The following is an 18,725-nucleotide window of genomic DNA, read 5'->3' as shown; positions in this document are numbered from 1 at the left end:
GCCTGTAATCTTCCCACTTCCATATGGTATTTTTTATTGACAAGTAGAAATTTTGGTTAGTTTTGATGCTATGTTCAATCACAATTCACACAATGGTTTCTATAGATCTTAAAATCACCATTTCAGACTTTGGCGGCCACCAGTGGTGGTAACAAAAAAGAACCTGTAAGGTCTCCTTTTTTTTCTACAAACATAAATAATTTTCAAGACTCTATACACAGTGATTTAAACGGGGTCATGTTAATATACAATAACTGCATAGACACTGACAGTGCAGCAGGGTTAGTACACTCAGTGTTTTTGCTGCAGCCAGTGCTGGGCTCAACTCCAGGGAGGGAGAGGACTTTCATGCTCTGAAGTGTTCACTTTCCACACAGCCACAGAGCTCTGAAAGTGAGCAGCAACAGACAACCGGGCTCTCACTTGGGCTGAAGGAAATGAGTATGTGTGCAGTGGAGGAAATAGGATATTAGCAGAAGTGAGCAGGTAGAGGGCAGAAAAAAAAGAGTTGCTGCTGGTGGAGAAAGCTGCAAGGAGTGATTTCTGACTCAGTTATCAAAACACAAAACCCTGAACTCCCACTAAATGGAAATATGCAGTATTTTTTACTTAAAACCTATTCATGCATGACAGCATGATATACCTACCTGCAGGTCCCTGCTCACCAGGAGCTCCCTGAGCGGGCACGGCCCCCATCAGTAACGAGGCCTCTGGCACGGTTCCCCCTTTGCCCTGAAGGTGGCGATGTGATACAGAGGCCGGGGCAGTGAGTAATTGGACCTGGTGGGGGAAAACATAAAACAAGTGCGGGCAATTAAATAACACGCTTGTTCAATGTAGGCCTATCGTATTTGGTATCGTATTTATTTCATACTGTGGTTGAATGAGCGTGTGTACCTTCGCCTCCAGTGAGCTCAGCTTGTCACTCATTTCTGTGATTCGACTGCAGTTGAGACAGTCTGGAAAACAGGAATAAGACATCTAAACATGCCAAATACCTTTGCCATTGTTTTGGATAGTCAAAGTAGTAACATGCTCAGAGTTCTTACTAGAGATCGACTCTCCTGTGCGTGCAGGCGGGCGGCGTAGTGTGGATGGTTTCCTTACTGCCTCTTGAGCCACAAGCTGGTTCCCTGCTTCTGTAACAGAAGATTAAGAGACAGGAAGATGTCATTTCTGTCCCTTACATCTGAAGTTAAATTAATTGCTTGACACTGCAAACATATTGTACTCTTTAGAATATTAAGTTTATCTCCATTCTTTCGTAAGGTGGGAATCAAATGATGGGAATTGAATTGTTTGATGACCCAGTAAATAATTTTCCACCAAATAAAATCAAAATCAGGTTAAACGTTTCTTTTAAGAGATGCTGCTAACACACAGACAAACATAGGAGAAACATGCAATATTTTTATTGATGGAAGGTGATACAAAAAACATGTGATCAACCAGATCAGTCATTTGAGAGTTATGTTCATACTGGACAGATCACAATTAGCATCCATTGCCAATGCAGGATTTATGTGGACATAGATATAAGATGCAGAGGTCTGGGTGGTGGGTGTGTGTATAGAGCATTTGACTTTTTGGTATGAGAACAGAGTTTGTGTCCCATCACAGATCTGGAATTTATGTTTTCTTGTTTCAAACTGTACCTATGTTATACCTTTTCCTAACCTTATCCAAGCGTTTTAGGTGCATGAACTTATTCAAAGTTTATTTGCCACAACAGTCTTTCCCTAACCTGCCAATATTACAAAACACTGCTATTGAATGTAATCCGAGGTTTTGCAGAATCATTCAATTTCAATATTCTGTAAATGTGTAGGGTTGGATCAACACTTGACAGGTTCATGTTACATTGACATGATAGTTTGTTGGACCACAGGTCCCAGTGATAGATGCAATAACAGTTGGAGGTTGGAGGTTTGGACAGTATCATAAGAAAAAGAGACAAGAAACATTCAATGGATCCAACTTTTAAATACTCAGTAAAGTGTCACATTTGTCAATGTGAAAAGTCATGTCATCATTAAAATGAGTTGGCACTTAAGCAGACTGTGTTTTGAAGGATATCTGGGTTGTATGAAGATGTTTCAATAGTTTCCGTCTGTGGGTCGGTGTCCTCCAGGTGAGCTTCTTACTCTCAGCTAGAAAGAGCTGGCAGGTAGTATAAGTGGAGTGTAAAGAAGACAGAAATGGAAATCGACTGTGACAGTTGCAGCTTTTGTCTATATTACATATGAAAGAGACAAACAGTATGCACCCTGCACATTTGCCAAGTTGCTTTCCTTTTGCCTTGTTTCTGTATGGAGTATAAAATCGCAAGGCCTGGGAGAGAGGGCGTGTGAAGACAAACAATAGTTTCCTTGTGAAGAGAGAATGGGCAGTCTCAGCTCGCATTCTGTCTTGCCTTCATTTTATGAAGTGTGGGAGTTTGTGTCCCTGGGTTCTGGATGTTTTGAATGGGCAGACCTTTGTGGAAATGCTAGACTGACTCCTTTGTCTGGCCTTGTCTGGCTCTGGTCGGCCCAGGTGCTCCTGATACAAACAAGAGGCTGGGTTCAGCACCTCATTAGCCACCAGGAAGCACGTCTTTCCATTCAGTGGCCGGCAGCCACATTCAAAGCCAAAAGCTAGACTAAAAGAAGATGTGAAATAGCACCTGCAGCACCAGGCTGGAGCAGCAGAGCGGTATTCTTCTCAAACAGCCTCACTTATTGGAACGTCAGATGTCATGATCTGTCTCTATCCACTGCAGACCCAGGAAAAGAAAATGGAGAGCTTATTGTCACGAAGAAAAATAAACATTTGGGAACTTAAGACAGGAAAGCATAACGGGTTGAGTGATTACCCAAAGAAGGGGGAGAGAGAGGGCAAAGGAGGAGTATGAAAAGTACACAGAACACATGGTTTTGGGTAAATTGAGACCGCTCCAATAATTCCCCCTCCTCAACCTCTGTGCTCATGATTTCAGTGTTTTGGGTTCTGGGTATTTCTCAGAGGATTATGAGTGTAGATGGATTTAAACCATGTAAGACCTGAGACTGAAATGTTATGGCATGTGCGATAGATTGTAGAAACCTCTTCCACGTTTCGATAACAATGTAAACCTTGCACGGAGATGAGGAGAACGTATACTTTGATCTGCCTTTTCACTCGTCTGTGCAGCACTCCGGTCCACATGGGGACGACTGCTGAGACAAAGAGAGGCGTGTGCGCATGCACATATGTGTGTACATGTGCTATACATGCACATGCCTAGGACGTTTTCTCTGGAGCTCGGCTCGTGTAGATGGCTGGATTCAATTACAAAGGGACTCTGGATAGGAAATCTAGCCCCTCCCCTCCTAAAGGCACCTCTTCTCCCTCTTGAGTAAAGAACATTCAAGAGCCAAGATCCCCTCACCCACACACGAGCTTTTGTATGAAGCATTAATCCCACTTTGGCACAAGGACAACAGTCTCCCGCGCACACACACACACCTCTTACACACTTACTCCCTCTCTGTCTTGCAACAACACATTTTAAAGCTTGCAAGATCCCTCTTTTCTTCTGTATCTCCTGCGGTGTGTGCACACGCATGGCTGTGTAAGACCTGAAGACAGAGGATGACTTCGACGCCTCAGCTCACTTGGCCAAGAATAACATCATCATCAGTTAACGAATGCCCCCTGATGGACGCGGTTCATTGTATCCACTCTTTGTTCTCAGTGGGCTAATTGCCCCAGTGGGGAGGTCAAAGAAATGTGTGAATGTATTTGACCTTTTGCCCCTATGTTGCACTGGGTTCTAATAAGTGACTGAGTCAGAGTTCCTCTTTAGAGAAATACCCCCGCAGAGAGTTCAGTGGGCCAGAGGCCGTCCTGACATCAGCTCTGTGTCTCATCTGTTCGCTCTCTCCCCCCACACTCACACACATAGAGAGTTTTGTCATTTGTTTACAAACACTCTTTGAATAATCTTTGCCCCCTGCTGGTGAAATAATCTCATAGGAAGAGAAGGTAGATACAAGCTAAGGTCACGGCAAGAAGGTTATCTGCTCCATAATGAGTACTTGTACTCAGGCATTTATGAGGGATGGCCTAAGGGACTTTCTATGCTGCAGTATATTATATCCACTGTATATTGTGTATGAAGTATTACATAGCTCTACACAGAACACATAAACACAATATACTGATTTTGCAGCATATTTCAGACTAATTTATCTAACCTCACTGTGTTTATTAGAAAGTCATGCAGCCAGAGCATCGACTTACAGCATGCAGTCTTGCTAACCATGTCGCTGAGGGCTAAGGTTAGACAGACCAATGAAACCATTTGCCAAAATGTGGACAGTAGGTCTGCCAAGCCACACATGTAGCCCTGTGGGCCTCAGATCAAATACAAACAGAACTTTCTCTCCTCTATTTCCTCTTCCACACATCACTCTCTGCTTGAATAATGGAAAAACACAGGGTGACATTGACCTGCAAGTGTAATTCATCACCAATATAATGGAAAAAAGTGTGTCTAAATGACATATATATTATATAACTCATCTGTACTACAGTTGTATGTTCAGATATTGCATCTTGTATCCAGATATATCCAGATTTGCACTTCACATGTGGTGATAAATGAGCCATAAATGTGTACTGAGTGATAACTTGTGATCATATTTCCTTTACCTGCTCACATTAGGTTTTTATTTATGGGAAAATTTAAATTGATTGCTGCTAGAAACAACTCCATTGAGGATTGAAGTGGTTTGCGTACTGGATAAAACGTCACAGAAAGATTCAAGATTTCATACTTTATTGCCATTTCCACACATCTGATAGGAATTTGCTTTGGTGAGCTCACATAAAATACCTCAGGACATCACACACAGTACTGTAACTACAAGGAGACATAAAACAAGTGGTGAAAACATAACAACCTAAAATACCCTTGTCAACAATAAAACCTTTATGCATAAAAGAATTTTTAAAAAATGGAAAAAGCTGGACGTGTACAGATAATGTTTGAGTGAACGCCCAAGATGCATTTATGCCAAGTTTCAACAGGGCCGCAAGGGGAAGCCCTGAACTGATTGCACTCAATACGATGCAGCATTTTTAAATTCCACAAATGCATCAACAGCCTGCTATTATTATCAAGGTATTATTATGAAATGGTTACATTATTATTATTATTATTATTGTTATTATTATTATTGTTATTATTATTGTTATTATTATGGCAGCTTTATTTAAAGCTTTAACATTTGTGGAACTCTGCTGGCACCATAAGAATGAGAGCAAAGGGCACAATGACCAGGACAGCAGCTGCACCTCTCACTTGACAAACTATGGTGTGTGTGTGTGTGTGTGTGTGTGTGTGTGCTTGTGTAGAGTTTTGTCTGTGTGTGTGAGAAAGTGACACACACACACACACATACGCACACACACTAGCTGTATTATTAACGGGCCAAGGTTGTTCCTTCGGTGATACTCTCCCAGTGAAAATAAACCAGAACCCTCACGCTAAGAGCCCAGTTAGCTCTGCCAACCGGCGCCCTTAAACGCACACTCAGCTGCTCTCCCTGCCTGATCCTCAGAGCTCATCACCTACTGAGGTTTATTTGTTCTCTGCTTCTGCAGAAAGATTCAGCAGCTTGCAGACAGACGGGCCTTGAACAGCTTTATGAATGTGCGAGTGAGGCTTTTGTTGTGCTCTAAGTATGGCAGAGCAAATCTATCTATGAATCTATGAAGACAGGGTTCAGGCGGAAATAGTGTTGCACAGCCTGTAAAGGCCTGGCTTGTTTGTGCTGTTTTCTTGGGTGTGTTATCTCAAAGTTTCAAAGTTTCTGTGTGGAGATGCAGGGTCTGGCAGCAGCTGTGAGTGCAAACATCAAAACACACACACACACACACAGCCACAGCTAGCAGACACAGCAGAGTATAAAGTCCTGATCCATCTCTGTCTGGTCAATTAGCTGAGCTCAGCGTTGCAGCATCATTAGTGACCAGCGCTGCTGACAGCCGACCAGTGGAGGCGTTTGTCTCTGTCTCTGCACTGCCTCAGACAGACTGAAGACTGCTGCTGCTGCCTTCAGATAAACACACACACATACACACACTCTGATCATAGAGAGCTGTACTCACTGAAATAAGCCAAGCCCAGCTGAACAAGGTGGCTGCTCAGTACATATGTTGAGTGAGCAGTTTTTTTTGACACCAAATTATTGTATTATTGTATATTTAAAAATACTGTTGTATAATGCAACTCAATCAATTAGTAAACAAATTACTGTCATATAAAGTGCAGATCTCAAGACAGCAGTATAATAATAAATACCAAATTTCACATTCAGTTATCAATCCTTTGCACAAGGGTGTCAAATTCAGTAAATAAATCACTTTAGAAATAAAAAACCATAAGTGATGCACTTTGAAGTTGTAGGAGAGATATGACAAGTTTTTTCCAAATAATATAGTTCCTCACTCAGCAGTTTAGTGCAAGTGACTGAGGTGTGTTTTGATCTGTCTCAAAGGGAGCAGATTTCACAACTGGCTCAAAACTGTAACCTGTAGTGGAGCCAATTTAATAAAAAAGGCAATAAAGATGGAATGTTATCAGAAATGAGTGTTTTTAATGTGTTTACATTATTACATAGCGGGTACCAGATCCAGAACAAGACACGAGAATTTTAAGGTCTGACTATTTTTTCAGTGGTAGCACTGGAGAGCACAACATGTGTTGTTTACATGATCCTCTCAATTGGTCAACCTGCATCAACCCTTTTTTCACCATACACCATGCATTACAAGCACTTTCTGAGCTGATCTTATCATGGGCGTTGTTCTCAGGATGTGTGTTAATACAGTTTCTTTTTCATCAACTTATTTGTCAGAGGAATGCTATCATCAAGCAGACCCGTTGGTGCTCTACCCAGTGCAAACCTGTGTCTGAACCCCAGTGTTTATTGTGTTTTCCCAGGGTCGCAGGTTTCTTTTATTAGGTGATTGACTTGAAGGGTGGGACACACTTCATCATTTCCTTCCTTTGGAATTGCCACTCTGCCTCCCCACCTCTCAGCCTGAGAGAGGTGCAGCCCACACACTGCACAGGTTCCACTGTAAATACAGGTGAGGAGGGAAGTGCGGCCTTGTTAGAGCAGTTGGTCAGATAATTGATCCCCAAGGATGACGTTAAGTTAAGCGAGGCTGAATCCTGACGTTCACATCATGTTTAAGTTGAAACAAGTGCATTGAGGCAGCCAGTCTGCATCTGCTCTGGTTTACAAGAGTAGAGGAGGTGTTGCAAAGACCTGCTGCAAATGAAACTGTGCAATAGCCTCCAGGACCCTGACGTGAGAGCGTGCAGGGTCAGAGAGGTTCTCACCTTGTGCGCATACATCTCACCTCATCAATCAACACAGACACAGCCGTGCATGCTGGTGCACACTCCACAGAGCTAGACCTCCATCATGCAAGGATGAAAATCAATAATCACATTTGGTCTGGTTAGTGTGTTTGATGAGATGATTTCTGCACTTCCTCTGTACTTTTTTTTGAATATGTTGAGGTGATTTTATGTTAAACCATGTTTTCGCTTTGGAAGAGATCATCCACTATACTGAGTATGAATGTTGTCGGCTCTCTGACTTAATTTTGTGCACTTTACAATTTTTCCAACTTTAAACCGTATTCTAGGTCAGTGTTTTATAAAGAAAACTTATTTGTAAAATGCTTCCTACTAAGTTTTACTCTCAGAGTACATTCTAAAAGAGCTAAATTTACCTCACAAGTACATCTTTAATACTCATGAGTAAAAGCTTTATTGTTTGCCATATGCACAAAAGCTGTACTGTGCAATGAAATTCTTTACTAATACTAAGATTTTAAAAACAAAAGTTTGAACAGGAGAATACAAACAGAAGAAAGCAGTAATGTACGTAATGTATGAACATTACAGAACTGTACAATAAGATTCCATTGTGTAACAGATGTGAATATCTGCAGCTGTACAAATACTATATGTACTACTTTGACTTATTATTTATTATTATCAAAATAACTGTTCTTCCACATGAATGGACCATTGAGGTTTTTCTAGTCACTTGGAGCTGTCTGAGACTGATAATGTGATCTATGATCAGACAGACTACTAGCTGTAAACTAATGGTTTCTATATGTATTTTTATGCATGATGCACAAAGCAAATGGTGTTAAAGGATATGGCTGGCAGTTTTCTACATTTTCCTTATTGCCAACAGATCTCATGTGCAGAGCCAAACCAACAATTAGTTGATCCTACTGCAAGACACGCTCCTTCACCACGAAGATTGTGGGCACCTTCCTGGTAAAGGAACATGTCACTCAGTGCAACAAGGTGGCTCATTGATGTGTTTTTAGTATGTGGACAAGAAAATTATAGAAAATTACCAGCCATATCCTTTAAATGATGCAGAAGCCAGTTCAGTGTGACCAGTAGTGTTGTTTAACTGATCCCCTCAGTTTGTCTCTGACGATTCTCACATCAGTCCTTTCAGCTCTTCCAGCCCATCCAGATGTGCTTGCACACACAGCCTCTAATCTTTCACAGGAAGGAGGAGGGTTTCTTGCGTCTCCTCCCGCCTCTCTGTCCCAGACAGGGCTGTCTTTACCTCACCTTCCCTCTCACTCACTCTCCCTGTCTCTCTCACTCTCTCTGTTTTTCCAGCACATGCCTTTAGTGATGCTGATGGCAGTGACGGGGTCTGCATCTCTGTCTGGCTGCCCCTCCCGCCCCCTCCCCAGCAGGCGGTGGTGTGTAATTACAGAACAGCGCCGGGCTGAATGGTCTGACTGGTAGGGAGGGGGGCTGCGGTCTGCTGACAAAGGTGTTTGTCGGGCCTGAAGCCATGTGCTCCCATTGGCATTCTGGGACAGGAGACTGGCCTCGCTTGGCACAGACAGCTGCGGGGTAGACCTCTCTGCACAGGATGCAGCACTCACCTTCCATAACCTCCCCTCCCTCCCATGCAGTTTCCGCTTATTGTATTTTCCAGAAGGTTTCATCATGCGAGACCTACAACTATCTACCTAACAGAGGTTTGGTCCAGACTGCTGAGAATACCTGCAAGGCACTCGTAGATACTAATTACAGGAAAATTGAGCTTTGTTTCACAATCACTCACCACCCTCACCTCTAATTACTGAGCAGAGCAGATCAGCCTCCACGGTTTGTTAACCGCTTGTTCTGGGATGTAGGAGTGTGGTCGTGTTCTGCTCTTTTATCTAAAGCCTGAATGACTGTCAGCTGTCTCAGCGGGTAACATGCGGCGTCATTGTCCACAAAAGCAGGTGAGGCGGTTTGTGTTCAAAGCTCAAGAGCCAGAAAGACTAAAGAGAATCTGGTGTTTACACAAACACAAGTAAATAAAAACCCAAGAATTAAAATTTAAAATGGAATAACTAGTAACTTGCTGCTGTCCCAGTAGTATCCCAAAACAAAAACCTTAAGCATACAGCAAAATGGAAACAATTTCTTCAGTGACATGAAAGCAAACAATGCTGCGGTCTGTGTAAAGTGGTTAAAATTAGTGGTGGGCACATCTGTCGAACTTTAGCGTGCTGATTTGAGATAGTATGCGGTTGGGACAGACTGCACCCAACAACTCCATCCAGCAGTCTTTAAACATTTCCTCCTCTTGAAAGCAACAGATGTCTAATAAAAGCGTGTGGCAGAGAGGCTGACGATCCAGCGCACACCCTTCACTTTTATTAAGAGACACAATATCACAGAAGCCAGATAAAACCCGACTCCGCCTTCGTGACCCTGCTCAACCTGCATGAAAGCTGCTTTGTAAACTTTTCCTTGGCGACACACTGTCTTTCAACAAATTCGGTTGGCATCTTGTCCAATGATGTGAAACCTTTTTCCCCCCGTCTCCTGATCTCTGCAGTCACCAGGGAAACCGGTGAAAACAGGACTCCAGAGCAGCAGACCAGGATTGACTGGATGAAACCACATGCTCCTCTATTGCTGCTTTGGTGAAGCAGGGAGGGGACCGTCATGTCTGTGACCGCTCCATATAAAACACCCCTGACACGCCACAGTAATGAAACCCAACTCCTGTAAGCCAACAGGATGCCGCAACTGGCCATCAAACAACAGTTCTAAATACAACTGGGACCAGAATTAGACATCCATATACACACACATGTACTTTAACACATTAGCTGCAAGTTATTGCCGTTGACTATACAAGCTTGAAATATAACACACGTTGACAATGAGCTGCACTTTATAGGCCTTTGTGACTAAAGTAAGTGATATTTGAATCTGGTTGTATTTTAAAGGATAATTTTGTTTTATTACATCGTAGGATATGATATCATGTCCAATGAGGCAAGAAACACAAGCAGTTGCACAATAAGACAACAGTTTAGCAAGATTATCTAAATCACATTATTTGGAGGTAAAATGGAAATATAGTCCATCAAAATGTCAATAAGAATCCCTGATTGCACAGGAGACCTACGTGCACTCCAGTGGTACTTAAGTAGAACTTTATGCTACTTTATGGTTATTTAATGGTGCTTATGCTACTTAAAACTTCTGCTACACTTTAGAGAGAAAAATTGCACTATTTTCTCCACTTTCTTTGAAAGCTATAGTTACTTTATCTTGCGAGGCAGCTGGGTTCGTGAGATCATGACATCACGAGATCACACAAAATCCATCTTGTCAGGCTTCAAGTTATGGGCTTGTGTCCGAACCACTGGTGGTTTGAACAAATCAGCATCCTATGAGGATTCTCGTGTGATCTTGCGAATCCAGCTGCCTCCAAGGTGAGACGGTGATAGACAGATGGTTCATCCAATCACCACCTGCCAAGTATTTTTTGAAAGTGCCTGCCCTTTTTCAAACAATTTCCAAAGACGACTTCTCAGATGGTTCTGTGTAACAAACCATCTGGTGCATCAGGTTAAGAGTTACTTTTGCAAATGAAGATTTAGAAAACATATTAATATAACAGGAGTATTTTAAAGAGTATTTAAAGTAAAATAAAATGTGGTATTGATACTCATATTTAGTAAATAATCGGAATACTTACCATCACGGCATGTATGGTGGGCCAAAGTTGAATCAGGAAGGCAAGTGGTCATAATTTCGTTGTTCTCCTTTGTTTGAACTTTTGTTCTAAATCCTGCAGCATTCCCAGAACTCAACTATTAACTTGGTCAGTACAAGAACATCCAACTTGTAATAAACTAAAAGTATCCTTTTAAGACCCTCATTATTCAAAGTTCTGACTTAATCAGCACCTTGGCTTAGATATTAAAAGGAGGAGGTTTGGAGGATCAGAAATATCAAACAATAGGTTGTAAAGACTAAACAATATAAAGATGTTTCACAGAGGAAATGTTGTGGTGAAGTAGAGTTTACACATTGCTGCTCTCTGCAGAAACACACTGCTGAATTCCTGGCCAGCAGACCCTTTACTCTGACCCTGTTCATTACCATACATAGGTTGACAAGCGTTTCAGTTCTCTGCCCATAGCTGCAGCCAAGCAGAGCACAGGCCAATCCACAAACCCTCAGCTAAACATCCTGCCCCAAGTCCTCTGTTATACACACTCAGCGCTGGGTGAGTAAATCCTTTGCCCTCAGTGTTTGAAGGACATGTCCATTCCAACACAGTTTATTTGTCCAAGGTTGGTCTGAATGCTCACATATTACAGCTCAGAGGTCTGTTGCCACACCAGCCAGATGTAATTTCCCTCCTGCAGTGTGATTTGTGTGCGAGTACACTTGAGAGCGATTTTTGCTAAGAAGAAGGTTTCAATAACCTATATTTTTCCTTAACCACCCATGTAAACATTAAAAACAAATCGCGTCCCCTCTGACAACCGTGCAGCCGGATCCATGACAACCAAACACAAAAGCTCCAGTCGAACACAATGACTGTGTGATAGTGACTGCACTCGTCCGTCCGGAGCCAAGACATGATTGCCAGACTGTAGCCATTCCAACTCCCCTTACGACGATATTCTGCTTCAATAGCAAACCATAAACCTGCCTCACTCCACAGGACTATAAATGAACTGAGAGCAACATACATGTGTGGTAAGAAGTGGGCCAAATCTTTCTTCACTATTGTTTCAGTTTTCCTCATGATTCCGCTTCTCTCGGAAAGCATTGTCCATTTCCTCGACCATAACAAATCATTTGATTTGTCAGTTTCCTTTGGGACATCTCATATAACACCCTAATCTCCATTTTGCCTTCATAAGCATGGATCGTTTTACTGTGGAGGCATTCGGCCTTGCTCAGAGGCTTGTCAGGGTGAAAAATGTTAGATGTAACATACTGACATAGCTAAAGACCACTGTTTCACCACATACTTGTATACTTGGGACAGAGGCAGAGGAGAGGACATTTTATTTGTAATATCTTCTCATCAGATACTCCCCTCGTCACTGTAAATATGCTCCTCTGCCAATATAAACACTCTGTAGAAATATAAACTGTTGAGGAAGAACCTTTCTATCTCCAATATGTCGTTGTTTCCACAGCGAATCGTTAATCGCAAATTCTGTTAAAGTGAAGGGATTGTGTCGTGTGAAATGACAGGAAAACATCTTTAGACACTCAAGGGTTCAAAGCAAACCATATAATCTTTAAATGCTAGAAAACCCATGAAAACCACTCAAAATAAAGGCCTCAGTATTCTTCAAACAAAGTGCTTGGTGCTTGTCGGATCGCTGAACCGTCTCCCTACACTGTTGGAATTGAGGAGACTGTTTCTGACAGTTTTTCTCTCTGAAACCAGCAATCCAACAACCTTAGCCTAGGTACGCTAGGGACCCTAAGGAGTTTTTGACTACTAATAGTGCTATGGAGCAATGTTTTTAGGAGCAGGACCCCATTTTGTTTTTTTATCTCTTTCAGGTGCACAAGGAAGCAGATGCACTCTCATGAGTATGCGGGTGCGTGATACACGGGCGTTTTCTTACTTTCACAGATTTGGTGGCGGTAATGTGCCAAGAAATGAAGCAATGCTCCTGCAGAAGGCAGGAGAGAAGAAGACTGCTAGCTAGCAAACATGGATGTAAACAATACTGGTCCCCCCAAAAAATTGGCTTTAGAAAAATGTTTCATATGAAATTCAACACATTTATTAGTCCACAATGATACATAAAATATACTGTACTTTAGTGACAAAAGTAAATACAACATTTTCTACAACAAAACGCCACAGGGCACTTTTAACGCAGTGATTGGACAGTGAGACAGTCAGGATTTAAACTTCTGTCTACTTTTTGTGTGTATAATCAAGTGCAACCATCAACGCCCTTCTAGGAGTGACTGACCAAAACTTTGCGCTGTTATCACCGCTTGCACAACTCAAATTTCTGACCCCTCTATACAACAGCAGGCTGCAGTGGGCCCATAATGAACAGCTACAAACACTTTTGTATTTAGATGTGGTTGGACAACATGTTGTACAAACTACTTCGTTTGAAACATACTGATTCCTTTAGGGCTCAAAATATCACTACAGAGACACAGACTTCACTGTAGGAATTTAGTGGAATCAACTAATCTTTTGTCATTAACTTAAACATAGAAGTTTTATTACTTTCAAGTTCATTCAACTTAAAATGTGTTGTTTTCAATTTCAGACCATTTCATAAACACAAGGTCACCTGACTTGGTGAGTGGTGAGTTGAATGAATGTACTGATGAGAGTTTAATTAAGTTTCTAAACAAACATGATCAGCATATTCGCAAACTTCCCAGCATGCATTTTTGGGAGTTAAAACTCTTTTTTTGTTTAAAGAAAACGTACATGATGGAAACTTGTTGTTAAGACAGTCATAATTGTTTCTTTTCATATTAATGAAAACAATACAAACCGGGCCAACAGCAGTAGCCACAGCTGTAAGATGTCTGTGACAAATAAACAACCGTCTATTCAAACTGAGAAAATGTAAATGAAAAGCAAATCAGCCTGTCATGTTTATCAGTTTGATGAAACAGTTGTTGATTCAACTTAGTATCGGATGATTGAACTTATTATTCTCTAGTTGAGTTAACTTAACTCAGCTATATTTTCACAGCTATCGAGACAGCGTTGAACTAATTATTCAACTTAAGTTCAGTTAACTCACCTTTTTAAGGCAGCAGGGGAACCTACTTTTCTGAGTCGAAGCAGCCTAAATATACAGTATTACAGTGTTCACTTTAAGTATTCAGGGCTATAATAGCTGCCCTGACAGCAGATACATTCATGCATGAAAGGAAAGCAGATAGACGTCTGGCTGATAAAAGCCAACTGTGTCTGTGTGTCTGACATGCTGCATGTTTGAGGAATTCTTTGTTGTGGACCCGGCTGAATCATATATTATCTATTACTGTCGCTACAGACTTGACTCAACAGCAGGGTCTTAGAGCCCCTGATCTAGATGGCTCATGTTCTCTCTTCAAATAAAAGCTTCACTTGGAGTGTAGAATGACAGTAAAATCTTAGAAAACCACAGGAAGGAGCAGTTACCAAGAATACTTCAGGTAAGAGAGCAGAAGAAATCATAAACAAAACTGACATCAGACGTACATCCCCTCCGTTATATTGTATGAAATCCACCTACTGATGCTCACTCGTTCTGTTACATACAAACATTCACATGCTGTATGGATAAGCTCTCAAAGCGGTGGCAGAGTGCCAGGGTCAACATCACTCCCTCCACACCCGAGGTTCGGTTTTAAGATTGATGAGTCTGCTGCACACTGCTCCCTCATTGTCTTCACCACCAACTTAATGCCAAATCTGAGCATCAGTCTTTACATCATTATACATCTCTGTGCACCTGTTTAAACACACACGCAAGACTGTGACGGACCACGGTGCTGAACATCTGTGATATGAGTCTGAATAACACAGTCATCCACCTGATCCTGCTGCGTCGCTCCTCTCAGTGCGCTGACAGACAAGGCCTCCACACTCAGTATTTCTCATAGACACACATCATCCTGCTGCCGCTGCCGAAAATGAAACTATAATTAAAGGCAGCAGGACCAGCTCTCTCCTCCGAGAGAAATCAGTTCAGAGTGCTGGTGTGATCAAACCAGATGATGATCTGCTGCTGCTGTTGATTTCTGCATCACAGATGTTTAGAAAAGTCCAGACTGATAAATTTACAGTTATTTCAATACAGTGGAAACTTCAGGCACAAAGTTCAGCTGTGGACTCATATAAGTGGAAGTTCAAGTATTACAGTATGTATGTGTTTACTTACTAGACAAATTCTGCATTTACAGAAAAAATGGGAGCTCTTCTAAATATCCCTCATGTCCCTCTTCCCCCTTGTAAGTATTTGGCCGATATCATCATCATTTGCAATAGAGTTATAGATGATAACTCAATAACATTGTCATTTTTTAATTTTTTTTTTCTTTTTACACATGTAGACTTTAGTTAGATGTAATGCATGACAGTGACACACAGTTCATTGCACTGAACATCAAACGTATTATTCAATTTGTGATTTTGCATACATTTGTCATATTGGGATAATAACATGGACAATAAATCAAATGAAAAAGCAACATAAAGTGTAAACTGAGTGTTGGATCACTACTAACTGCTACCACCAATTTAATGCCCCTAAAACTGGAAAGATGACCACCATTTCAACAAAAGATATTCCTTCATTGGTCAAAAATGTCCAATAGTTGTTCAGTTGGGTTGAGATTTGGTGACCATGAAGGCCAGAACATATGAATTACATCAATTTCATACTTATCAAAATATTCAGTGACCCCTTATGCCCTCCATCTGCATTTGTTCTCGAATTATTTATTCAGTGTTTTTCTTTTATTTGTCGCCCATCTGTATGTTGATATTGAAAATATCTTTCAATATTGTAACGTTGATTTTATCATATCACCCTAATTTGAAAAACCCTCACTTGACCCACTATTTTTTTTTATTTATTGATTTATTATTTTTACCAGTGCACCCTCAGCCTTGGTGCAGATCATTTGGACTTCCTCTTGCTTGGAAAACTCATTAAGTGTATCAACTGACAAATGCTACTTATAGGCATTCAACCTAATATAACCTGGCTTTATGGCAGTGCCAGCAATGTCTCTTGAAGTTTTGAGATTCTTTTTCTACCCCCTGTATAGATTCATGCAGAATTTGCAAATGTGCACAGTACATGTAAACGTGCACAATAACACTAAAAACCCACACGATTATACGTACACGGAGTGAGTAGAGTGTGTGAAGCTGAGCTGCTTGCAGTCTAATCCCTGGGTGAATGGTGTGCTGTGTGCCAGGCATTCCTCTGTGTCTTTCTAAGGCTTTCTGGGGATTAGACCCCACTTACTTTCAGGGGCCGCAGGGCGGGATCAAAGCTGATTGGGGTTTTTTTGGGCTCATGGTGATAGCGTGTGGAACAGTGAGCCGGTGCTCAGGTAGACTCGAAGGGAGGCACCGGGGGAACACAACACCATAGCCGAGACGTGAGACCATGACACAGGTCGCACACACCTGGTGGGGGTCAAACCTGCGGTAATCCAGCACAGCGTTAGCCGGCACTGTGCTGATTGATGGCTGGCCTGCAGGAGGTGAGGATTTAACTCCAGCAATAATGCAGGTATGCCAGACCTTGGCTCACAGAGGTTACACAAACACAAAAACGAGGGAGATTTTAATCATTGCTTTCTCTGTCTACACAGAATAAGAAGCCTATCACGAGGAAGACATAAATTAAACATGTATGTGACAGACTGAGTCACAATCTGGACCTCATTCTCTATCAGTGCACCGCCGGCTTTACACTGGCTAAACTTACATCCAGCAAAACAGAAGACAGACAAAACAAACATGAAGACTGATCTGCAGTGACCTCAGTATAACTCAGCAGATCCATACAGTGTCTGATCTTTACCCCGTCAGAAAAAAACAGGAGGTTTTCTTTAATCCATTTAAGACAATACAGAGGAAGTGGAGGAAGTCTTTATCGCAACACTACAGTGTGTTAAGTATTTGAACTACAAAAATAGCTCACAGCAAGACAAATATGCAAAGATGAAGATCTCTGAGCTCTGGTCTTCTGTCAGAGTTACAGCAGCAGGGTTAACACGGCTAACATGGTGAGACACTTAAAATAAACTGAGCATATCCCTCCATGTGCAAATATGAGTGCGTGTGTGTGTGTGTGTGTGTGTGCAGTATTCAGAGTAAAAAACGGACACCGGGAGCAGACACAGTGCGTGCGGTGCAATGACACTAATTACTGGATGTAGGAATTTCGAGGGCTAATCCATGTGTAGCCAGAGCTATCTGCAGTATCACAGTGCTGATGACAAACTCTTGTATAACAGCATGTTTTGGAAACTCCCTCGGATATAAACAAAAAAAAAAAACCTTCAGAGGATTTCAGCACCCTGCAGAAAAACATAATCATGACAGGCAGGCAAACAAAAAAAATGTTGATTGTGTGCGCACGCTACTTCAAATTATGTTGAAGTTGTATTCCTGATCTTCATTTTCCCAGCACAGATGGAAGATTATTACCCATGAAGGTCCATTGTGCTCCTCATATGCCCTCTACACAGGTGTCTTTTTGCGTCTGCATGCTCTATCTCTGCTCTGTCTGGAGAAACACCAACCTCCCCCCCCCGACACACACACACACACACATACACAGACACATTCATCCATCCAGTGAAACCCAGTGACGGCACCTCAGGTCTGGGCAGTGTTCCTCCAACATGTGGTTCTGTCTCATGTCTGCTTCCCCTGACAGATGGAAATAAAGTGGGCCCTCATGCACACGGGGGTTACGGTTTGTTTGTGTTTTGCACCATTGGAGATAAGTATGCATGCTCTGTGCACTAGGATGATAAGCTTAAAAGTGCAGAGCTGAGGACCAAAATACAGACAAAAGGGGTTAGCGGGTCTCTTTTTTTTACAGCTCAGTTTCCAGATGAGGGTCCTGGAATGTTTGGTCAGGCAGCCTTGTGGATGCTGAAGTGAAAAGAAATTAAAAGAAAAGAAAGAAAAAAGAAGAGAGGAGCTAAAATGACTAGACAGTGCATTAGTTGAAAGAACTATTTTAATAACTGATTAATAGTTTTCAAGAAAAATGGCAAGCGTTACCTAGTTCCAGCTTCCTGTGTTGTGCTTTTTTGCCATATGTGATAGTAAACTGAATATTTTTGGGGGGTTTTCCGTTGGTCAGACAAAACTAGACTTTTGTAGACTTCATGTTGGACTTAAGGAAACAATGACGTGCATTTTTTAAATGATCTGCCGATGTTATGTCCAAATGATGACTTGAGAAAATAGTTGGCAGATGAACCAATCATGAAAATGGTACATGTTAAGTATAACAAAATAATTGTCAGTGGCAGTCCTAAAAGAGTAAAGAAAACAAAAGAAAAGTAACGAAATTAGGGAGAGGTTGCTTTCATGTTTTTATCTCAGAATTGGAGACATAAAACATCTAAAAGCTGTGCAAACCATGCAACATGCCAAGAGATAAGCCGTAATGGCTCATTTATTACCTGTTGTCTTAAAAGATTCATAAGAACAAAATAGTTTGAATTGTCAAGTACTGTATGCTGACAAAATGTTTTACTGATTACTTCCATGGAATAAGACCAGCAGGGACGGATAATATAAAGTTTAGTTTGGGTGCAAGAAATGAGACCAAATATTAAAATCAACAGTGTTTTTTACTTCAGTGTA

The 18,725-nt window shown here is 41.5% G+C and overlaps 1 protein-coding gene across 3 annotated transcripts in view; it reads right to left on the bottom strand.

Moving 5' to 3' along the window:
* emid1 (EMI domain containing 1) overlaps positions 1–18,725 on the bottom strand; it is a 56,604-nt gene that overhangs the window by 11,179 nt on the left and 26,700 nt on the right. For all 3 annotated transcript variants that reach the window (XM_067610089.1, XM_067610106.1, XM_067610098.1), the window contains exons 4-6: positions 1,050–1,139; positions 898–959; positions 648–780 (exon numbers count right to left, since the gene is read on the bottom strand). In XM_067610089.1, the coding sequence (XP_067466190.1) occupies positions 648–780; positions 898–959; positions 1,050–1,139 (285 nt within the window). The remainder of the gene's footprint in view (positions 1–647; positions 781–897; positions 960–1,049; positions 1,140–18,725) is intronic.

This window comes from Thunnus thynnus, chromosome 2 (assembly GCF_963924715.1).
Source record: "Thunnus thynnus chromosome 2, fThuThy2.1, whole genome shotgun sequence".
NCBI lineage: Eukaryota > Metazoa > Chordata > Actinopteri > Scombriformes > Scombridae > Thunnus > Thunnus thynnus.
This window is presented reverse-complemented; position numbering and strand designations above follow the sequence as displayed.